General features: G+C 40.5%; 1 protein-coding gene across 2 annotated transcripts in view; it reads right to left on the minus strand.

Annotated features, from left to right (window-relative positions):
* ODAD2 (outer dynein arm docking complex subunit 2) overlaps positions 1-22074 on the minus strand; it is a 183632-nt gene extending 161558 nt beyond the window's left edge. For both annotated transcript variants that reach the window (XM_044227950.1, XM_044227949.1), the window contains exons 1-7: positions 22031-22074; positions 18105-18367; positions 11823-11980; positions 9274-9466; positions 8310-8416; positions 7985-8121; positions 5551-5667 (exon numbers count right to left, since the gene is read on the minus strand). In XM_044227950.1, the coding sequence (XP_044083885.1) occupies positions 5551-5667; positions 7985-8121; positions 8310-8416; positions 9274-9466; positions 11823-11980; positions 18105-18328 (936 nt within the window). In that variant the 5' untranslated portion in view covers positions 18329-18367; positions 22031-22074. The remainder of the gene's footprint in view (positions 1-5550; positions 5668-7984; positions 8122-8309; positions 8417-9273; positions 9467-11822; positions 11981-18104; positions 18368-22030) is intronic.
* Positions 22075-24813: the final 2739 nt, after the last annotated feature.

Genomic DNA, 24813 nt, shown 5'->3' on the forward strand with positions numbered 1-24813 from the left:
CAAGTGTATTTTTATTTAATACAAACATACCACAAATTGAAATTTTAAAACTACCATTACTCATAGCCCTTGTTAAATAAACATTCAACAGAGTAAGTTTGAAGATTTAACGGGTTTTATGAATTGATTCATGAACCCAGCAGCATCCTGTCTAGCAAGCAGAGAAATGCTTCACAGAACTAAACAAAAGAAAGGTTTTTAAAGGCAGAGAGCATTAAACAAAAGGAATTTATTAGCAAGGAATGTATTGTTTAGGCAAAGGTACACTCCTACAAGGAGCAGAAGGGGTAAATCAGTAAATTTCTTGGTATTGACCAGGCAGCTGCAGTTGGCTATGGTTATGGGTTATACTCCTGGGTGGCTGAAACTGCAGTTATTTAGGTATAAATAATATAATAATATATACATTATAAAATATAATTCTTGGATGTTGACTTGGCCTAAGTGATGCCATTTTGAGTCTGTAGTTTTCTTTTTAACGCCTCTAAAATATGAAATACTTACAGGTAGGTTTCATAAGGGATGTGCAAGAGCTGTGCAGTGCAAGTTACAAAATATTGCTGAGAAAATTAAAGACCTAAACAGATGGAAAGACATACTCTGTTCATAGATTGGAAACCTCCAAATTTCCAAATGTCCAATGTTGTCAAGACATTAGCTCTTTCCAATTTAAACTATAGACGAATCATAGTCTCAACCATAATTCTTTCAGGCTTTTCATGAAGAAATTGACAAAGTGACCCTAACATTCTAATGGAGTTGCAAAAGATGTAAAATACCCAAACAAGTTTGAAAAAGGAGAACATTGGAGAATTTATACTACCTGACTTCAAGATTTATTATAAAGCTACAGTAATCAGACATTGTGGTACTGGCATAAATATAGACAAATCACTGGAACAGAAATACACCCACACAAATAGACAACTGATTTTTGAGAAAGGTATAAAGGTAATTCAATGGAGAAAGGATTTTTTTTCAACAAATGGCATTGGAACAACTTGATATTAATATGTAAAAGAAAAGAACTTTGACCCATGCCTTATATCATGTACAAAAAATAAATTTTAAAAAGCCTAAATGTAAAACCTAACATTTGAAAATGTCTAGAAAAAGAAGTGGAGAAAACCTTTGTGACTCTGAGTTTGGCAAAGCTTTATCAGGTACAATGTTACAAAGAAAAAATTAGTAAGTTGGACTTCATCAAAATTAAGGACACTTGCTTTTTGGAAGACATGGGTTAGAGAATGAAATGACAAGCCACAGATTGGAAGAAAATACTTACAAGTCATACATCTGACAGAATACATAAGCCAAGAGTATATATAGAGATTTTCCACAACTATCAAAAAACCTAATAAAAAACGGGGCAAAAAATTGTAATAGACACATTATCACATATAATATAAGAGTGGCAAAATAAGCATATGAAAGAATGCATTAAGAAATACAAATTAAAACCCAGTGGAATACCAGTACACACATCTATTAGAATGTCTAAATCGGAGGACTGACCATACCAATTATTGACAAATATGCAGAACTGGAATTCTCATACATTGCCAGTATGTACGTAAAATAAACAACCACTTTGGAAAACCGTTTATGAATTGCTTAAGAAGTTAAAGATACAGCTACCCTATGACCTTGCTGTTTTACTCCTAAGTTTTACCCAAGAGAAAGGAAAACATAGGATAGGTAGAGAAAAACACCCAAAAACAAAATGTTGAAAATATGAGAGCATAAATTTTAAAGATACATACAATGTTTTGAAGATAAAGTAAAAGAATATTTACAAAATGTGGGCAACAGAAAAGAAAATCAGAGAATGAGTCTCAGAGGCCCAACATTCAATTAGTAAGTTTCAAAAAGAGAGCAAAGAGAACAGAAAGGAAAGAATAATTAAAAATGTGATACCAAAAAAAGTATTTTTCTAGTTCTGAAGGACATATGTTGTCATTAATGAAAAACAAACAAAATCAGCACCAACCATATCATCATGAAAAGTACAGAACATCCTGAATAAGATCCTAAAGACTTTTAGATGAGAAAAGTCAAAACAGACAAGCCACATGGGAAAAAAATGCCTTTAAAATTCTAAGTAAAAATTATTTTTGAACTATCATTATAGAAACAATAACTGAGAGAGAAAAATAAAGATATTTCACCTGTTAACCTTCAATTTTTTCCCTGTTATTTGCCTCCTTCACTCAGGAAGCTCCACCAAAAATTATGGGGTACACCAACAAAAGGAAAACTAAATGAAAGGGAACCTCCTCAAAATAATAAAGTCCATATATGAAAAGCCCACAGATAACATCACATTTAGTGGCAATAGCCTGAAAGATTTTCCCCCTAATATCAGGAATAAGACAAGGAGCTAGCTTTCACTGCTTCTATTCAACACAGGCCTAAAAGTTCGAGCCATAGTAATTAGGCAAGAAAAATTCTAAAAACATCCAAATTGAAAAAGAAGAAGTAAAACTATCTCTGTTTGCAGATGACATGCTTATACATAGAAAGAACTGAAGACTGGGGTACATGGGTGGTTCAGTCAAGTGTCTGACTCCTGATCTGAGTTATAAGTTCAAGCCCTGGGTTGGGCTCCGTGTGGAGTCCACGTTAAAAAAAATATTATTTTAAAGATCATATTTATTTATTTGAGAGAGAGATTGAGAGAGAGAGAGTGCATGAGAGGGAGGGGGTGAAGCAAAATCTGCACTGAGCAGAGAGCCCAATGTGGGATTTGATCCCAGGACTCTGAGATCATGACCTGAGCCAAAGACAGATGCTTAACCAACTGAGCCGGCCAGGAACCCCAAAAAAGAAAAAGAGTAAAGAAAAAGAAAGACTTAAAGATTTAAAAAAATGAGTTAATCAATGATTAACTTGCAAGATTTGATTTTGAATTTCACTTTCAAAAAAGCCAGATCTGATTTAAACACTCAAAAATCATTTCTCTTTCTCCACACTAGCTGTGAACAATTAGAACAGAAATTAAGGAAACAATTCTATTTATAATAGCATCAAAAAGAATAAAATGTTTAGAAATAAATTTAACCAAGGAGGCAAAAGGCTTGACACAAAACTATAAAATACTGCTGAAAAAAAATTAAAGGAGACAAAAACAAATGGAAAGACACTCCATGTTCATGAACTGGAAAAATTAATATTAAGATGACAATGCTATACAAAGCATTCTACAAATTCAATATAATCTCTATCAAAATCCCAATGCTGTTTTGTGAAGAAATGGTAAAACCAAACCTAAGATTTATATAGGAAGTAAAGGGAGCCCAAGTAGCTAAAACAGTCTTGAAAAACACCAACAAAGTCTGAGGACTTATACTTATCAATTTCAAAACTACCACAAAGATATAGTAGTCAAAATAGTATGGGACTTGTATAAGGATAGACAAGATAGAAGAGAACTGAGAGTCCACATATAATCCCCTACATCTGTGGTAAATTGATTTGCAACAAGGTTGCCAAGACCATTCAATGGAAAAAGAACAATCCCTTCAACAAATTATGCTAGGAAAACAGAATATCTATAAGCAAAAGAATGAAACTCTATCCTTACTATACTCATGCCATCTACAAAACTTAACTCAGAATAATTCAAAGACCTAAATTTAAGAGCTCTTTGTCCCTAAATTTAAGAGCAAAAACCATGAAATTAAAAAAAAAAAAAAAAAAAAAAACAGGGACAAATCTTCATGACCTTGGATTTGACAATGGTTTCCTAAGTACTGTACCAGAAATTCAGGCAACAAAAATATTTTCATTGGGCTTCATCAAACTTAAAAATGTTTGTGGGTCAAAGGACACTATCAAGATGAGTGAAAAGACAACCCACAGAACGGGAGAAAATATTTGCAAATATTCTATCTGATAAGGGATTGATATTCACAATACATAAAGAATTCCTACAACTCAACAATGAAAAGACAACCCATTTTTTTAAATGGGCAAAGGACTTGAATAGGCATTTCTTTAAAAAAAATGCTTAATAAGCACATGAAAATGTGCTTAACATCACTAATCATTAGGGAAACGCAAGTCGAAAGTACGATAGGATATCATACTTCATACTTACTAAGAGGTCTATAATAAACACACAAAGACACACACAGATAATAACAAGTATTGGTGAGAATGTGGAGAAACTGGAATCCTTGTACAATATAATATGGTCCTTGTATAATATAATATGGAATATAAAATGGTCCAGTCTAGGCAGAAACAGTTTGGCAGTTCCTCTAAGAGTTAAACACAGAATTACCATATGTCCCAGAAATTCCACCTCTAGGTATATACCCTCCAAAACTGAAACAGGGACTCAGATACTTGTACGCCAATATTTATAGCATTTTTCACTGTAATCAAAAAGTGGAACAAAGCAAGCGTCCATTGTAAATGAATAGATAAACAAAATGTGGTCATATCCCCAAGGAATGAAGTTCTGACACATTCTACATAGATGGACCTTGAAAACATTATGCTAAATGAAATAAGCAAAACACCAAAGGGCAAATATTGTATGATTCCACTTCTTGAGATACCTAGAAAAGGCAAATTTATAAAGACGGAGAGTAGATTAGAGGTTCCTAGGAGCTGGGGAAGGAGGAAGTTACTGCTTAATCAGAACAGAGTTTTAGTTTGAGATGATGAAAAAAATTTGGAAATAGACAGTAGTATTGGTTGCACATTATGAACATAATTAATGGCACTTGGTGATATACAAAGTGGTCAAAATGGCAAATTTTGTTTTGTATAGGTATTTTATAACAACAAAGAAAAACTGAAGTCCAGGAAATGTGTTCAAACATCAGAAATTTCAAAAAAAAAAAAAAAAGGTCACAGCACAATGACAAAGAGAAGTTTTAGTACAAGAGCAGCAGCAGTATAGTAAGAAAATAGAATGCTCTGGAAGTGGCAGGGTCAGAAGGAAAGCAATGGACCGGGTAGATTATCTCATGCGGGTTTTGTGGAACTGACACATCTTGACAACCAGCCTGGAGCTTAAGTGTATCACATTAGTATTTCTTGTATATCGATTCTTACCCACAGCACCTTCAATCAAAATTTTATTTCATAACTATATTAGCCAATTTCTTCATCCAACACGGTTTCAAAAACCATGAAAGATACAAAGGAAGCCCAGTTCTTATGTATATGCAGTTGACACACTTATTGAGACAATCCAATTAGGTAGTAATCATGGGATGCCCAGAAAGGGTAAAAAATAATCAAAACATCTAGGCTTCGTTAATAGGGCTGACTCCTTTGTTCTCAGTGTTATTAATTCAAAAGGGAAGATGAAAAGTGCTACTTAGGAAGCAATCTGAAATACTTTACACCTATTAACTAAAGAGAATCAGAAGCTTTCTGGAAGTACTCCACTTAAAGTATTTCTTATTTTGTAAACTACTGTGAAAACATTCTAAAAATTAGAAGCAGAGGCCAAAAGAAAAGCAGAATGACTCTAAACAGAAAGTTTAGTCAAGTAACACTATGCTATGAAATTTCAAAAGTCTATAAACTTACCTGTTTAGACATATTTTCCAAGAATTTTGCTGATTTTTCTTTTAAAAATGTGACGAGGTCTTTATAAATTTCACTTTTTCTTTCATAATTAATTCCCCCCTCATCATCTGTTTTGCCCTTTGGGAGAAAAATTTTGGTGCTATCATTAGTTATTTACTGAACCTGATCAATACATCACAACCCAAGCCCACATACTGTTTTCTTCTATCAACGATTCGTGTGGTAGTCTTTATACATCAAAAATACAGGCAAAACCCTTCCCTCTTAAAATTATCCATCTGTCTGTCCATCCATCCAGCCATCCATCCCTCCATCCAGCATGCCTTTACTGAGTACCTCCTATATGCATGTAGGGCACTTTGCTAGTTGGCAAAGAATCAAGAGCTTTCTTCCCTCTGTACTCCCCTCATGCAAAAAAAGCATTATGACTTCAAGAACCTCTGATGAAGTCATAAAAGACCCCAAGGTTAGAATGCCACCACAGAAAAGCCTCTGTTTGTCACACTCTGCTCTTGCTCTGTATATAATGCCATTGCTGTAGGTGTATTTTCTAGACTTAGAGGCTCCATGTAACCATCTGTAACCACCTCCACCCTTTGTGTCTGTACCTCTTTTTTTTTTTTGTCTCTTTCCTTTCCTCATTTTCATTTGCTTGCCCACCCTAACAGGGAAGGTTTGGTTTTGCCTTAATCAAATGCACATATAAAAAACTGTAGTCTACTCTCTGTATACATAACCACATATATACAAAACATCATACATACCCATGTAACTCTCACATGTTACACATTTTGTTGTAATTACTGAATAGTTTTGTGTTCATTTTTTGAAAATAAGAGGAACGCTTAGAGATTTCCGAAACAAAGTCATACGTAGGTCAATAGACTTTGATAGAAACAAAGTCTCCTTGCCCCACTCTAGAAACTCAAAGTCTCTGATTTTCTAAACTGAAATTTCACTTTCTTAGAGTATCAAACAAACCAGATGCAAAATCAGATTGAGGTTGTCTCCCTTCTCTGTGCAGACATAAGGCACAGTGTCCTTCTGAGAAGAAAAGCACAAGGCATGTCACAAGAGATGCCTGCTGGTCATCAAGAAAGTGGCACCAGTATTTTGACGACAGACCAAACCACGAGGTAGCCATGCTCCAAACAGTCCTCTGTGATAAAGGGTCCCCATTCAGGATTTGGGTTCTCCCTGCAGATGTTGCCTATGCGGCCCCAAATTACACTGAAGACACCAAGGGCAGGGTGTGGCCAAGGAGAAAGCCAGGCTCCTAGTTAAGTTCAGTGAGCAAGTATGAGCCTCAAAATTAAAATTTTTAATGTAGAAGGTTCAGAAGGCTCTCACTCTGCCTAGTGCTGCTCAGGGCTGGGAATCTGTCATGCTGTTTCTCCTTTGCCAGCTTAGGTCAGCAGGAAGTAAAAGGGAGACTGAAAACCTGGAGGAGGGAGAAAGGGACATGCTGCCTCCTCCTTGCCTACTGTTCCTGTTAGCCTCAACCCAGCAGCGGCTCTTCCCCCCTGGCAGTGGCAGCTGCTGCTTCCAGTAGCAACAGCTGGCTCAAGTTCCCAGGATTTTTTCCCTACACTCCCAGAACCTGCCTCATTAAGGTCCCTCAGAAATACCACTATAAGCTGACCAGGGCTCCATCTTCAAAGGTCTGGGTCTCAGCTCTGCCAGTTCTGCAAAGATCGTCCTGTGAGCCCCTGAGGTAGGAGCGCTAATTGGGCATTGCTCTCCTCAGAGGTCTGGGTGCCGGGTTCATGGAGACCTGCAGAGCTCCAAGGGGACCAGCACAGCCTGGAAGTGACCGTTCCTCACAGATATGGGTCCCAGTTCTGTGGGGGAGGGAGGGCCATCTCCCAAGGGACCATCACCAATGTAAGCAGGGTCCACGGCTCAGAGGTCAAAGTCCCAGCTCTGCAAGGTCCATCTTCTGAGATCCTAAGGTTCCAGCACAGCTCAGTGACGCCGCCTCACTAGACATCTGGGTCCCAGCTTCATAGGGCACTTTCTCCAAACTCCCACAATTTAATGCTTCCCCTTCCCTTTGTCCCTCCACTCTTAGGGTAAAAGCTATGGTTATTGCTCCTGTGTTACCTCGGGCCTCCTTTTCTTTCCCCTAATACTCATATAACTAATCAGTGAACTGACTGTTAAGGAGGTTTTCATTTTATAAAGTGGCATGGGTCCCTCTGAAAGGCATTTCTTAGAAGACCGATTTAATGACCTACAATGGAGAACACTGGCGCTAATTCTCAAACTATTTTGGATTTGCTCAGCAAACACATAGCAAAGGGATCTGCGTCAATCCCACAGAACAGTATCGCATTTTCTGTGGTCGTCAGGATTCCGTCCTGGAGACGGGCCTGCGTTTAACAGAGACGGAGCTAAGCACCAAAGTCAACACGGTTCTTAAAAAATTACTTACACCATTTAAAAATACTCCTTCGGCACTACAAGTAATGCAGAGAGTTTCAACATCATGTGGTTTCACCACCACATAACAAATTTCCCCGTGAATCTGTCTCCAAGGTGGGGCTCGGCATCCATTAGAAAATTCATAATCTGAAACCAATCATCGATGAGTTAAAAGGAGCTCCAAAAATAAAATACGTTGGCTTCAAAAAAATAAATATGATTATAGTCTTAAGTTTTCATTTTTCCAAATATCCAATCCTAATGTAGCCAGTGAAGCATTTGTAAATGATCATTACTGTACATAACACACAACAAATTATGAGAATAATATGAACCTGAGGTGTAGTCAATAGATTCCAAGACGGTTTGTTCTCCTTTCCCTGAGAGATGTTTCAGCCGTTCTATATCGTTCTTAACAATTGCTGGGTTTAAGCATATTTCTCTGAAATGAACAGTAAGAAATTCATTTTAATACTCTACAAGAGAATCCCCAGAAAACACATGAAAATATTCCATTTTGGGGAGGGGGTGTATTATTTTTTATAATTAAAACTGTAGTCAAATTATACAACTAAAAGATTGCAGTTAGCTTTAAGCCCTGTTATAATCTTACAACACTCTCAAAACGTCAAGAGATCAGTGATTCATATTTAACACAACATTAAATATACTCATTTAAATATTCACCTGATTTCTTAGTGGTAATACTAGAATACTAGGGGGAAAAACCTAGAAAAATGAACAAGTTTTAAAATTTACAAACTCTACGTGATAATTGCATCACTATTTAATCATTTATCTGGTAGTCTGAGCAGACTAAAAATACCAAGGCCATTTCATGTCCTCAAAATCAGGTAAACGCCCACAGAAAGCTTTAGCAATGCTAACTGCAAATGTTTAAGTTTTCGAATTAGAGATACCCATGCAATAAACTAAAATCTTATTCCAATAGTATTTAATGTTAAGGGGCACCTGGTGGCTCAGTTGGTGAAGTGTTTGACTTGATTTTGGCTCAAATCATGATCTCAGGGTCCTGAGATCCTGCCCTGCATCAGGCTCCAAGCTTAGCCGGGAGTTCACGTAAATTCTCTGTCTCCTTCTCATCCCCCGCCCCCCGCATGAACACGAGCATGCTCTTTCTCTCTCTCAAAGAAATCTTAAGAGAGATTAATGTTAAATCAGTCACAATAACCTCCATACTTTATTTTGTGTGTGTTTAAAAAAAAAAAAAAACAAACCAAGTCTGAAAGCATCCTTTGTAACTAGTTGTTAGAGGTTTCTTTTCTCTAAAAGACTCACAATGAAATATGTTTCAGAGAATGATTCAGTAGGTGCAGATCCAGGTGCTTGAGCAGCATGCCAAGCTTCATCTTAATCTCACTTTCGGGATCTCCATCTTTGGTGATTTTATCAAGGATATTCACTACGGATGTGTCATCTTTCATTGCATTATAATCCAAACCCAGGATTTTTGTTACGGGATCTCTGTTAGCTGATCAAACAAGTAAATAAATAAAAATGACCCTCTTTGTCTTCTGTTGCAAGAAACATAAAGACTACAACATCCTCGGAAGCCCACCCAAATGGGCATCTTTCATTAAGCCTTTCTCTGATGGGTCCACTTTGAATTCAACTCTACTTTTCAGATTCTGTTGTATTTAGGAGCTTTCTTGCAGTCCCGGAGAGGCCCTGCCTCCTACTGCAGTACCAACTATCATCTAACGAGACAGAGAACAAGACATCCTTTTTTTTAGTTGACTATGGAACATTGTCCAGAATGGGCATTCAATTAACATATTCAGGATTGATCTGAAGATAGAGAAATACTAGTCTTAGGAGAATCATCAGTAGAACTGTGTGTGTGAGTGTACATACGCGTGTGTGTGCGCGCGCACCAGTGCTCAGTGTTCACAAATGCTTTCTTTCCAAAACTGCGTGTTTCTTTCAGTCTACAGATCTACTGCCAGTTTTTCCCACCTGTTCAAACTGCTTATATTTTCAGTGCCTTTTGATGTTCGAGTTGGAAAAACAAGTCTGGCCAGTACTTACACACATACCAAAGTTACACTGAAAAACTTCAATCCTAACTCATGATCGAGGCTGACATAGGTGTGAAAGTCCACCCTAGAGAGGCTGAAAACAGAATTTGGTAAAAGCCAAAGAATCATGACGTTGCAAGTGAGGAAGAAGGGGGCAAAGCCTTATTTGGGAAGGGGGAATTCAGGTAAGATGAAGTATGTGTGCATTTGGACAGGGAGGGAGAAAGGGCCTATGGGACTAGTCCAGAAAACTCAATCTGATTGATATGAAAAGAAGTGCATTAGTCCTGCAACAGGAAGGGGACTGTGGCTCCAGGAAATAGCAGAAAAGACGTAGGGCCTCTTAGAAAAGCCCACAAGAGGGGAGGGACGGGGAAAGGAGATCTAGGAATCACCCACTTACTGAGCATCTCAACTTACCCTTATGGCAATCATTTCCTAAAGATTCATGAAAAAGTAAATGGAATTATTTGGAGGAAAGACAGAAACCTGACCTCCAAATTACCATGTACCATGGAATTTAGACCCAAAACTGAGTTGGACCTAGAACTTTTTTTTTTTTTTAAAGATTTTATTTATTTATTTGACAGAGAGAAATCACAAGTGGACTGAGAGGCAGGCAGAGAGAGAGAGAGAGAGAGGAAGCAGGCTCCTTGCTGAGCAGAGAGCCTGATGCGGGACTCGATCCCAGGACCCTGAGATCATGACCTGAGCCAAAGGCAGCGGCTTAACCCACTAAGCCACCCAGGCGCCCTGGACCTAGAACTCTTCAAGGACAAAACCAGCAATGAATGGATACACATTTAGCCAAACCAGATCTATAACAGCCAGTCTATGTATTAGGTTCATATTTAAAATTGACTTTGATGCTATTAACAATCCCTTTGAATTCAGCTTTACTCTTAAGATTTCATTCCTCCTCAGCAGAGTAGCTATGATGTATAGATAGCCTAATAAAGAAGAATAGGCAAGAGATAAGAAAAGGGTGCTGTCCTAAGGTTCACATCTTAATTTTTTTTTTTTTTAAAGAATCATCTTGCCTTGTCACAGCAATAGACACAGTGAAGAACGAGGGGCGGCGGGACCCAGGCACCTCATGTTTGGGACCTTCTAGTCACACGATTCCAAAGAAGCAAAACGTGTAGATGACATCATTATCTACTGTTAGGTATTTCTACTCATAAGAAAAATTGAGAGTCTCATTACAGCAGGCAATTGATCAATTCCTTTTTGCATGTTAGATGCTTAGACAATAATGAAATCTACATCCTTAATTAAGAGGAAAAACACTTCCCATTGAGTGAAAGAAACTATTCACAGAAGCCTATGCAGCCCACAGTAGAATGGGAGTGAGACCAATGAAAAGTGGGATTATTCTGCACTATCTCTGCTACATTCACTGGAGAGGAAACACAGCACCATCCCTCCCAGCAGAGCTGAGAGTAGAGGGGGTCCTCCGGGGGTGCCCTTGCTAATCTGCCTTCTTTCCCATGTGGACCTCAAAGGCTACGGGCTGCCGGTCCTTCACAGAAGCTAGGAAGCCTCTCTTTAAACCACATGCTAAAATTAGAGAAATCTAGAAGCTTGCTAGTGGCAAAGTATTAGCGCTTTTCGTTTTAAAGTAGAAACTGGATATGAGTAGGACCTTCGGCCAAGAAAAATGAATGACATGTTTATGAAGTCGAACATAGGACTTTTAACCTTTTAGGTCACGGAACTTTTTCTAAGAGGCTGTAACAAATGACTCCTCCCAAGATTGTGTTTCTAAAAGAAATAAAATCAAATCACAGACAGGAGTGTAGATATCACCTTCGATACAGGCCTGTGCTTCCTTCAGTTTTGTATCTTTGGCAGTAAGCAAGAAGCGGGACAGCTGCCCGAAGCTCCTGATCTTAATGTGGGGCACAGAGAGGAACAGCAAGGGCTGCCCATCTTTGTCAACTTCTTCTGATTTGACTGTTGTTTCACTAGGAAAATAAATTAAAAAAATACATGCATACATATATACATACATACACAAATTAATAAATAAATGTGTATTGAAAGCTTAAGATTACCTAGATGCTAGTGAAGTTAAATGCAAGACATTTTGACAGATTATTCCCAGGTCTCATTAAAAAACACAAAATATAAATACTTCTGGTGAGAAACCCATCTCTTTTCTTACCTTGGCCACACTCAGACCCTTAAGTTCTCAGCCTTACTGGTGACCACAGAGAGCCACACAAGATATCCAGGAAGGAAAACTTCAGCAAGTTTCTGGAATACTTACATGAACTCAATCACAGTTTTTGTTTTTTGTTTTTCTAACAATGTGTTGGAGATCTTGTAAAAAAAAAAATCACTGGTTCTACAGGACCATTCATGTTTTGGGGATTTCTAATGTTATATTATTTATAAAATTTACACCACAGTAATTAGTGGTTAGGAATTTTCTTGGCTACTCTGTGTTTATGAACAAAAAGCTATAAAAAAAAAAGAGGAAACAAACTAGATTCCCTCTGTGGACTGCTTTTCCCACTCTAAACCCTCTAATTTGGTTTACTTTAGGATAATAAGCAGTTTTTCTAAATGGACTTGTCCTGATCAGAAGTTACTGAGTCCCCTGGATTTGTCTCTGTCCATTTTAATTATTTTTTAGGTCAGCATTTAAAAGGTATTAAATGTTTGTGTTTTTTTTAAAGATTTTATTTGTTTATTTGACAGACATAGATCACAAGTAGACAGAGAGGCAGGCAGAGAGAGAGAGAGAGGGAAGCAGGCTCCCCGCTGAGCAGAGAGCCCGATGCGGGACTCGATCCCAGGACCCTGAGATCATGACCCGAGCCGAACATTAACTAAACTGCCCAAGTTTTTCTTATATGTGGATATCCCTGGCAAAACTGTTCTCATCTTAAGACCTGACCTAACATGCTTCACAGTGTAATGCAGATAAGCAGATGTGGAATTTTGCCGGTTCATCAGAAACAGTAAGCCTGACAGGCTTAGACTCAGATCTACTAAGAGCACTATTTCACTAGAAAAGGAGCAAGAGCATAGAGAATGTGGGAGGCAGAATGGTGGCTCCCGCTCCCCAAAGACGTCCATGTCCTAAACCCTGAAACCCATAAATATGTTGCCTCACATGGCAAAAGGGACTATGAAAACGGGTTAAGTTAAGGAGCTGGAGTTGGGAAGATTCTGAAATATGCAGGAGGGTCAAGTCAGAAGAGCCGACGTGACATGGAAGCAGAGGTCAGAGTAACACAGACCCAGGAGCCTGGGAACGCAGGTAGCCTCCAGAAGCTGGAAAAGGCAAGAATGGATTTTCCTCTAGCCCCCAGAAGGAACACAGCCCCATGGACACCTTGATATTAACCCTACAGATTCATTTTAGTCTTTTGCCTCCAGAACCATGAGTGATTAGATCTGCATTGTTTTAAGCCACTGAGTGGGTAATAATTTGTTACAGCAGCAAAAGGAGGCTGAGACAGGGACTTTTACCCACTGCTGTATGTGCAGTAACTTACACAGTAACTGCACATAGAAGGAGCTCAATAAAAAGAAGAGGAATAAATGAGTAAAAGATTTCTAGACTGACCAGTGCTGTGTGTTGGATACAGAATGTGTGTTTTTTCTAAAATGAAACTTTTGGGAAAATGTCTAGAGGATCGAGGCGATTTCTTAAAGGTTTGTACCGGGCTGGCCATGCATGCTAAGTGGATGATGACAAGACTAAGTTAAAAGCCGACGGAATGCCAACAATATCAAGCCACTGAACTCGAGAAGGTGAAACTCCTGGTGAGAAATGAGAGAAGTCAAGGGCACAGGACACATATTTCATTGCTCCCACGGCTTGAAACCTGTAGCTCACAGAGCACTAGGAACTGAATGCCAGCTATAAGGATACGGAAGAGCAGGTTTGTTTCTGGGCTCACAGTTTCTAATGCCAGAAGAAAGCGCTCTGGAAAGAAAAATACAGCACCCACCTTGTGAGGTCAAGATGAATGTGCTGTAAATGAAATCCACTGACCTGATCAATAGATGTTTAAACTAGAATTGGGGAAGGCAGCTGAAAATACTAGAGCTTATACTACAAAGTGAGAGAGGAGGAGAATGTCTCATTTATTTCATCCCCAGTGCCTACTTTAGTGTCTGGAATATGGTAATTACTCAATAAATGAGTCTAAATAGTAACAAGGGAAATGAGGCTATCATTGAGAAACTAGTTAGTAATTCTCAGGAACGAAAAACAAAGAGCTCAGCTAACAAAAGTTATGGCCATTGATCTTAACAGCATGACATAGAAGGATCACCACAATATGAGCATCTGGATGGCTCAGTTGCTTCTGTCTGACTCTTGGTTTTGGCTGAGGGCATGGTCTCAGGGTCATAAGACTGAGGCCTTGTCAGGCTCCGCGCTAAGTGCAGTCTGCCTGTCCTTCTCCCTCTGCTTTCTCCCCTGCTTGCTCATTCTCTTTCTCTCTCCAATAAATACATAAAATCTTTTAAAAAGAAGTTTTACCAAGACATAATAATTATAGTCTCATAAGATAATACAGTTTTAAGATCGGAGATCATGTAACTGAGCCTTCATGACATGGATAAGAGAACTAGAACAAAAAGGCCAAAAGATTAAACAATGCCCATTACCAAGGAGTATGGGAAGGAAAAGAAAAGAATTGAAACAGATGCCTGTGGAAATTTACAGAAGAATAAAGAAAGAAAACTAGAAACCAGAAAGGTACGAATTGAGAGGGAAGTGGGCAGGACCAGGGCCACTGCTCAGGGCCTGACTTCTCATCCACCCAGAAGTCCTACCAGAAGGGAACTTTATCCCAACTCAGACAATACTGAGGCAGCAGAGAGACATTTGCTGTGGTATTTCAGACAGCTGAAATTAAAGCCGATATGATTCAAAAATCATAGTTCTCCCAAAGAAGGAGAGAAGAAAACAGGTAGTAACATTTTCACTGAGTGATTCTGAATGAACACTTATGCGGTTTCTAAATTTCCCAAGGTCCAGTCTAATGAGTCAAAGCAACTCAGCTCTGTGTGCCACCAACAGATGGTGTCGATCATTGGAGAGTGTCATCTGTCCTTAGCTTAGAGGGGACTTAGGCTTCATTCTGAGGTATCTTAGAAAGATCAGTAATCTCATCCTGTCTGATCAGAACAAAAGCAATTGAAAATGGTAATACAAGGAGACCTAAGATTTCCATCAAAATGAAAGTGGAGCTATTTTCCCCAAAACACTGAATATGGAGAGACGACACAACGAAGAGCTGTACATTGGAAATGATTTTAAAGGAAAACATCGTGTCATCTAACGTGTAGAAAGTGACGTGCCTATCTACTCAACAATGACCCTCACAAAAGAAGATGGGCAATAAAATATAAAACCTTTCCAGTGCCGGATGAGCGGATCGGTTTTGACATCAGACGCCTGTTAGACTAATTCAGGAGAAGGCTGATCACACTTTTACTGACTGTTACAAAGAGTGCATCTGGAGATGCACAACATCAAATGAGAAATCAGGCCATACGTGTAAATAAAAAAGAGATCAACAGAAGGGCGTAGCTTGCTTATTTCAACAGAATTTCCAAGCAGATATAACCAACTTGTTTTAGAACAAGAAGCTGAGAGAATATATATTCCCAAGAAGAAGAATTGGCCTAAATATTCTAAAATACCCAAGAACATTCCGGCTTTGGGAGAAACATACCCAGGGACTCCAAACTCAAAGCTTTTATGATGACTAAGGTATCTGTATCTACGTGGACTTATAGACCTGAATCCTATTTGAAAAAATAGCAGTTTCCCTGCTTTAAATAAGTGAATATAAAGTGTTCTAAGGACCAACAGCTAAGCAAGAAGAGTGCTTGTGGGCAAAGAATGAAGCAGCTGGGGCTCTTTTAATAATACATTCTTGGGGCATCGGAAGAGGGTGCGGGGCTTATGGATATTGGGGAGGGTATGAGTTATGGTGAGTGCTGTGAAGTGTGTAAACCTGGCGATTCACAGACCTGTACCCCGGGGCTAATAATACATTATATGTTTATTAAAAAATAATAATCATATATTCTTCCAGCCATTGAAGGCATCTCTGGTCTATATCACTTGTTATATTGCTAGACATAACATACCAAGTGGCTATGGGTTGCTAACAGTTCTTTGATTTGGGGAGCAGAGCAAGGAGAATGGTCAAGACTTAGATGTGTAAACATTTGGTATTTTCTACTAGTATCGAAATTTCAAAAAAAAAAAATTTCAGCTGTATCCTTTGCCTTCTTCGGGACAATCAGTACCTACCTGTTTTCATCAAGCCACAAAGGGATGGTTTCCTTTAAATACAACAAGGGTTACTCTAAGATCCTTCTTTTCCCTTCTAACATCAGAGATATCAACCATAAAGGTCAGAAACAAGAACAATGGATAGAAAATGGATATATAGGCACAAGGAAAAGTTGCCCTGCCAATTTGACAGAAGGAAGATAATCAAGGGGCAGTTGGTTCAAAACACACATGGTGCCAAAATGTGGAGACATCCTGCTTAATAGGGACCACTGTGTGTGAAGATTGGATGCAGAATTATAAGAATGGAAATAGAGCAAAAAAGAAATCATACAAAGACAAAGAAAGAGAAATAGTGGTTTAACTGAGGTGTGTGTAATAGCCCACCTAAGTAGATATGGTCATACATGTACTTGCAATGCAAAATAAGGACAGAGGCAAGATACAATGACACTCATGATATTTTTCTGACATCTGCTTTAAATCCATCTTTGTGCTAAGTAGTTCCTACGTTTTTGAACTACAGGGTTTTGCAGATGAGTTCATCTTTCAAAGGTCAGGAAAAACGATGTGTGACACTAGACTGAACTGAAGTAGGAGCAATGAATAATGGCAAGCACTTTGGGAGGAAGTGACCGTAGGCACAGATAGATATAAAATACAATTAAAAAAAAAAAAAAGACACCAGGAAATTCAGAGAGAAGGTAATCGTTAGGGCAGAACCAAAGCGCTCTTGAAATGCAATTCAAGAATGGATTTTCAGTTCTAAGAATGAAATTCAGAGTTTATTCTCACAAATAACCCCAAAGGGAAAAAATGGAAAAGGCATTTCTAGGGAGCTGAGGCTGGTTAGTGACCTGTCTTGGATAAGGTCAGGCTTTAAAAGCTCACATGCGTGGGGGTGGGGGGGGCTTGGATGGCTCCTTGGGTTAAAGCCTCTGCCTTCAGCTTGGGTCATGATTCCAGGGTCCTGGGATACAGTCCCACATCGGGCTCTCTGCTCAGCAGGGGACCTGCTTCCTCTTCTCTCTCTGCCTGCCTCTCTGCCTACTTGTGATCTGTATTTGTCAAATAAATAAATAAAATCTTTTAAAAAAGTAAATAAAAGCTCACATGCAAAACCAGGGAGGAACGCGGTGACAGAAAAGAGGCTCCTAGTGTCTGAAAGTAGAAAATAAACGGAAGCTGACCAGAACAACAGAAAAGATTTACATATGCATATGCAAATTAATCTTTTATAATTATAATTACATTTACATAAATACATATATATTTTACCTATGTTCTTTGCAAGAGCTAAGTTGACAGCCCCCTGTTTGAGGTAGAGACAGGATCTTTTTTAAAATCTCAGAGTTGGAAGGTTCTCATTTGAGGACAATACTAATTGTCAAAAATTTGTAGTAGTGAGAATTTACCACTCTCTCTCCACCGCCCCAGGAATTAGTAGATTTAAATACCAGAGGGGATTTTGTCTCTATCCAAGATCACAAAACCAATGGCTACTTGCACCTGGAGGGTGGAATGGGTGAGCAGAAAGCCCAAACATGAAGCAACAGCAAATTCTGGGAGTGTGGTGACCTGGGGAAATGCATCCCATATCAAAAGAAATTCAGATAAAAATTTAAAAATTAGATGAATACTGTGTTGGCCAAACAAAATATCCTCAGATTCACCTGAGTGCCTCTCGTCCACCATCCCTGGGTCAGAATATTTCTGAGATTCACAGATGTTAAATAACTTGCCAGAAACCTACAAACCCATTAACAGAAATATGTACAATGACGATACTAGTTGCTAGAAGCGATTCACCCGCTTACCTGACTATATATCCCGATTCAAACGCTGAGGGGTCCAAGTTTGTTTTCCATTCAAGTGGTTCTACAAAAACATATTTTGCCTCTTGGGGATGTTTGTAGATAAAACTCTCCACGAACATCATAATTTCTTTCAGTATCGCCTCATTGAGAGGAGTGATTTCCAAGGTTCTGGTTCCGTAACCTGCAGCAGTCCACTGCGCGGATTTCCTCAGAGCCACACCCATGGGATCCGTCAAGGCTCCGATCTGAGCTTTGCACACACACTGCAGGGGAGTGGAAAGAGAAACAGAGGATCGCAAGCCCCTTTTCCCCAGAACGGTTTTCATTTTCAAGCCTTTAAACCATCCAACCCACATTCTGCTTATTAATTGTAGTGGCTGATTTTTTAATCTTCAAATTGCTCTTTAATGCAATAAAATAGTTCATTGTTACTGAGCCAGATCTAAGGAAAAGTGATGGGCGGGGCGCTTGGGTTTTCCAATATCTGTCTGCCCTGAAGTTAAGTTACTTTCTCATTTCCCTGGGGAAATCCAAGTCACTGGGCAGCAAACAACTAGAGAACTCCAAGGGTGGAAGGAAGAACTGGAGGGTGGTCGCCTGGAGGCCTTTGGTCCGCAGGTGTGCGGGAGCCGGAGGTGGTGAACAGCACTCCTCCCAGCCAGGGCGCCTCATCGTTGAGAACCATGCTGTTAAACTGAACTCTGTTATCCTGACTTTTTAAAAAAATTCATTTTTATTTAAATTCAATTAACATCTAATGTATTATTGCTTTCGGAGGTAGAGGTCAGTGATTCATCAGTCTTCTATAAAACCCAGGGCGCATTACATCACCTGCCCTCCTTAATCTTTATCCCCCAGTTACCCCATCCCCCCCACCCCTCCCACCTCCAGCACTGACTTCCCTTTAAAAAGAAAATAGTATCTGTAACATTAAATAAGAGCCAAGTTAGAAAGCAAGTTCTCACTGTGAACATTCAAGGCTTTGTTCCCTGATAGTCTATACTTTTTGCTCTTTAGGAATCATTAAAGCCCTCCTTCCAGAATATCAGACCACTTATAAAGTCAAATATAGAATAGAATTAGCCTCCCCCCTGTCACTATGACTAAAGCTTAGAAGTACCAAGACTCTACAGAAATGACTTTGGAGATTATGGGTTTTGTACCGTATTCAATCTTGATATCCAGTAACAGGACACCTAGATCAGTGGTTCCCAGGGAAGCAGTACTCATAATACAGAAGTATTATAAAAGACATTTCATTTTCAAAATGATAGGAAGGGGACATCATTGACATTAATGATGAGAACCAAGAATGTAAGACATCCAGTAATGTGCATGACAGGAAGGATTATTCCACAATCTCCAGGCATCAGGCAGGTGAAAAACTTCAGGTAAGTAATACTTGTGCTTAGAACCTAGCTCCACTTTACAGATAATCACAAAGTATTTTCCCCATAGTTTTGATATACACTGAATTTTCCAGGATTGCAACTATCATGTAAGTCAAAAGAAGGTTGTACATACTTTGTTTTATATGGAAGTCTACCAAGAGCTCAGTGTTTTGGAAAAGCATGCCATTGATGGCCGTGCTGATCACGCCATTTAAGTGTCAATGACATGTTTGTATCAGCCTACATCTGGAGCCACTGCATTCACAGTAGGTAATTCTATGTAAGGAGGGAGCCTCTGACTACTTCATTACATATTCTAGTATAGGGGTACCTGAGCATTTCCATGCTGATACTGTATTATGATGATTTACCTTTTAATTTTCCTTTATTTTACAGTCAGAACACTAACAACATTTAAAACTGTGCATGTATGTAGAATTATCATCTAGGATTTTGATTTTGGAGTAGCAAGGTAGGCATTACAAGACATTTGTTATAAAAAATGATACTCCTCAGGGCTGAGAATGGCTGATATATGTGTATATAAATATGTATATACTTTTATATCTGTATATATATATTTATGTCTGTATATATTGCTAGTAAAATAAGATGTATACAACTAGAATACAAACTTTTTGTGCATTTATTCTAGTATTCCAGTAGTTTGTTTCTACTGCTTGATTCAGAACACAAAAGCATATATTGCTCTTATATGTAACACTGTTGATTTGCCCAATATTATGAGAATGCAAGGTAAGTACAAATAAGTTTATTGTGTAAGAAAGTCCTAGGTGCACAGTTCTGTATTTAATCTTAATTATACCATTTGTTTCAATGGTCTTATAAAACTATGGCGTGTGTATCATTTTCTTCTTGTACTATCTTAAAGGAAAATGTGGACGTACACAGATTACACAAGAATGTAGCAGTCAACACCCCAGACAGCAACTTCCTGGGAGACACTTTAAAAAGAGCTAAGAAATGCAAAAAGGTCTTTTCATCATGATAAATTTTTATACAAAAGTAACTGTAAAAAAACTAACTGTAACACTTTTGAATCACTTCAAATTGTTTCTCTAAATCTGGTAAACCAGGAGCTGCAACAATGAACCAGCTTGATTTGAGAAGGCAGTTTAGCAGAAGGTCCAAGAAAATTTCACGGGGGCCTAGGACAATCCAGAAGGCATATAATATATTATCAGGGGGGAAAAAATAGAACAAAATCCCGAACAAGACAAGATAGGTTTAAAAAAGGCTTAAAAAAATACTTTGTAGGCTTAACTGAATAAATTTAAAAAAGAAAACAGGGTAATCTAATGTTTTTCATGCTAAGTCTAGGAAATTTCTAATGTCTTCATTTACCAAAAGAACCAGACCTACAACATTTATTCCACTAATTCCAGAAGTGTTAAAAAAATGGTCAGTATAACTCAGGTAAAAATACAAAACTAACACTTTTTATCAAAACGGATTGTTCCCCAGTTTCTCCCCACGGTCAACCCAGGTGTCCTTTTGGCCTAAGAACCATGGTTGCAACGAATACATGTGAATACATAGTACATATCTTTCAGGTGCGATTGTTAAAAGTTTAATGATTAACAGGAAAAAAAGTTTTTGTTTGTGTGTTTGCATAAATTGAAAATCACTTATATTCATTTTCTCTACGAATTCTCATTTTCTGTACTAATCAAATCGCTGTAAAGAATTTTTCTTTTTTAAGGGCTAGTGGCAAGCTTCCTGTTATCCTTAATAAAATGAAACCCGTCCGTGAATAATTTCTGTAACACTTGAGCAGAAGCAAACCCGAATTCTTTATGAAGCTCGGGGGAATGTGAGCCTCCGCTCTGAGATCTAGAAATGCGGCTGGTAACATGGGCCGGGCGTCAGGGCGCACTCTGGCCTTGCGAGATGATGAAGCTACAGAAAAAGTGACATTGCAGGAACTGGCATGAAGAGCGCCCTTAATCAAAGTACACTCAGCCTCTGTGGGGAAACCCGCGCTGATGGCACCCACCAGGCGGGTGACGAGCGTTAGAACTGAGACTCAGTGTCTAGGGATGAGGGGTGAGGAGGACGGGCAGGAAGGGGCAGGCGGTGAAGACGGGACAGCTAGAAAGAGGCACAGGCGCAAGGGCCGAGGAGAAAGGGGAAGAGAGGCAGGGAGTAGACCTGAGAAGCAGAGATAACGGGTAAGGAGGAGATGGGGTGCTGCGGGGGTATCGAGGGTGGGAGGGGGCTCGGGGGCGAAGGAGCAGGACGTGGCCGGGCAGGGGCCAGGTGTCGGCGGGGAGGCAGGGGCTCCGTGCGGGAGGGAAAGAGAAGGCGAGGGGACGGATCTCGGGCCCGAGGGGAGAAAAGGGAAGAGGCAGAGGAGGCAGAAGCGGGGGCCCGAGAGACGCCCCCATCTCTCGAACCACGCGTTAGGCTGCAAGGACCCCAGCGCTGGGCGAGCGCGAGCTGCGGGGCCCGGGGCCGCAGGAGCAGCGGCGAGTCCCCCCGGGCGGCAGCCCTGCGCCCACCGGCCGCACTCACCTGCAGCGCCCGGCTCCGCGCCCTCGCCGCGCGCGGCCCGTTGCTAGGACGCCAGGTAAACACCCGGCGGCGCCGCGCGTCGCCGCCCCGCGGAGGGAAGCTCCGAGCCCGCCCACCGCGCCGCGCGTGCGGCGCGGCTGCGCCCAGAGCCCGCCCCGCCCGCAGCCGCGTGCGCCCCGGCGGCCCCGCGCTCCCGCCCACCCCGCCGCCGCCCGGGGGACGCCCTGCCGCGCGGGGTTCCACCGACGCCCGCAGCCGCTGCTCCCCGCTGGCGCCCCCCTGGAAACCGTGCTTCCGACCTCCTCCTTCCAGGACGCGTCCTGACTCGCGCCACCAGGTGGGAAACGTTTACCTTCGCGAAGGCCCCCCCGGCGAGGGGCTTGAGCCGCACATTAACGCGACGGAAAGCAAAGAGCGTTCGGGAGAAACACCGTTTTATGTGCGCCCTCGCGTTTCTGGACAGGGGTTCTGCCGTGTTCCATACGGGGTTCTGTGTACCCTAAACCTTCACTGAGTTCGCAGAGTAGCGCAGGGGCTCTCGCCGGACCTCAGTGGGCCTCAGTGGGCTCCTCCGGAAAGCACCTGCGGTAGACAGACGGGGGGACTCCCTGCAGAAGCAGAAACTGATCTTCAGGGGTCTAGTTCGGGGAACTGACCTGAAAGGAGAACGGTTCCCCCTGTTTTTAAATGCCTTTTACCTTTTACCAAGATGGCCTTAGTCTCACCTGTAGACACTTCTCCCAACAAGAGTCCCAGCTCTGAAAAACCAGAAGGGGCTGAAGGAGTGGAAAAAAGAAACTATTTAGAGAAAAATAAAAATAAAAATAAAAGCGAGCAAGAACAGTATACTGTCTTCAGGGGTAGAGTGTTTAGAGACGGGTCCTGGATCGTTTAGGGTGCTGGCGTGTTTAGGAACTAGAACTAGATTCTTTTTCTAAAGTCAAAGACGCAGATACAAATGATTTTAAGTTATTACATGTTAGGGTATTGTCCTGGCTTAAAAGCAGAGCCTTTGCACAGACACACAGAGAAATGACATAGATTAGGCTTTTGTTTGGAGTTTTCTTTTTTCTTTTGTTTTCTTTCTTTCTTTTCTTTTTTCTTGTTTTCTTCTTCTTCTTCTTCTTTTTTGAGTGTAAAACTTGTTGGAAGTGGAATCATTTTGCCTAAAGTAGCCTCTGCCTCCAACAAAGCCTAGACTTGGAATGAATCAGAAGGGAAGATTGTATGCTAATAGGTATACAATCTGAAGAGAGCCCTTCCAGAAATGAACAGATGACACTCTGAGACAGCTGCAACACCGTATTTATAGAATGAGGCAGGTCACACATTGGTGAGGGTCAGAATCCACCCTTTAGAGGGTTGCTGAAACAGTCCTGGAGCAGGGAAATTTCTCTGGGTGTTTTCTGTCACTTGCATATTTTAACCAGCTGTATTATGTGAGAGAGCATTACTGAGCCCGAAGTAGAAACTAGTCAGAGATCTACAAATTCAGGACACCTGACCTTGATTTACAAAGCTGGAGAAAGCCAGAACCCACCAAGATCTGAGTAGCTGTGTCCTCATTTGTCAAATTCATGCCAGGTGTTATGATCTACCATTGCTTAATCTGATGGCAAAATTTTAACTTATTAATCCTGAGATTGTGCAAGAAGGAAAGATCATGTAATAATATCTGTAGAATTCCCAGCTGGCTTCTTCCAATTTTACCTTGCCTCGTTGGAGTTCTAAGTTGGCATGCTTTAGTCCTGGAGGCTGTGGACTGCCTAGACCCCAACCACCAACCATCCCCCTCCTCCATGCTCTGGGCTTAAATGACTACTTCTCAGAGAGTGCTGACCACCCAAACTAAAGAAGTCTCCCAGTAGGATTTGTCTTGACTAGTCTGTCTTACTGCCCGTTTGCTACCTCCACAGTAAGCTCCATGAAAGGGACCTTCCTGTCCCCACTCAAGTCTCCATCTCTAAGATCTAGAAGAGTGACACATGGAAAGAGTAAAATTGGTGAATCCCCTAGACAAAGATCCCTTGCTACCTGGAATTCTTTGTTGAGCCAGGCACGATAGGGTGAATCTCGCATTTCCTCAGGCATAGTTGATAGAACCCACGGGATGATTCTGAGTGGCTGTGTTCAGGAAAGAGCCTTCAACACCGAGAGCCCAGCTAGGGGTTTGCTGCAGCCGAGGACTTCCTGGCACTGCCTTCCTAAAGTTTGGACATGGGACCACAGTTCTGCCTGCTGGAGCTTTATTCCTTTGGACGGAAAGTCTGTCAAGGATTCTGGGAAAGACCGAAGAGTAGTTGGCCCTTCCCGGCAGCTTTATGTCAGCTACATATGCTCCCTGAGAAACCACCCACCCTGGCTCAGACCAGCTCAGCTCCTCTGTAGAGTTCAGGCACAGATTCCGTGTTATAATCTGCAGTGGCTGTCATAACAAGACAGCACACACTGGGTGGCTGAAGCCACAGAAATTTGTTCTCTCACAGTTTTGAAGGCTGGAAGTCCAAAATCAAGGTGTAAGCAGGGTTAGCTCCTTCTGAGGGCTGTAAGTGAGGGACCTATTCCAAGCTTCTCTCCTTGGCTTGTAGATGGCCATCTTCATGTCCATATGACATTCTCCCTGTACACCTGTCTCAGTGTGCAAACTTTGTAAATTTGCAAATTTTGCAAATCTATATTGGATTAGAGTACACTCTCATTATCTCATTCTAACCTAATTCACTCTGTAAAAAGCCTAGTTTCTGGAAGGAGATACTGGGAATTCAACCTATGCATTGTAGGAC

This window comes from Neovison vison, chromosome 12 (assembly GCF_020171115.1).
Source record: "Neovison vison isolate M4711 chromosome 12, ASM_NN_V1, whole genome shotgun sequence".
Taxonomy (NCBI): domain Eukaryota; kingdom Metazoa; phylum Chordata; class Mammalia; order Carnivora; family Mustelidae; genus Neogale; species Neogale vison.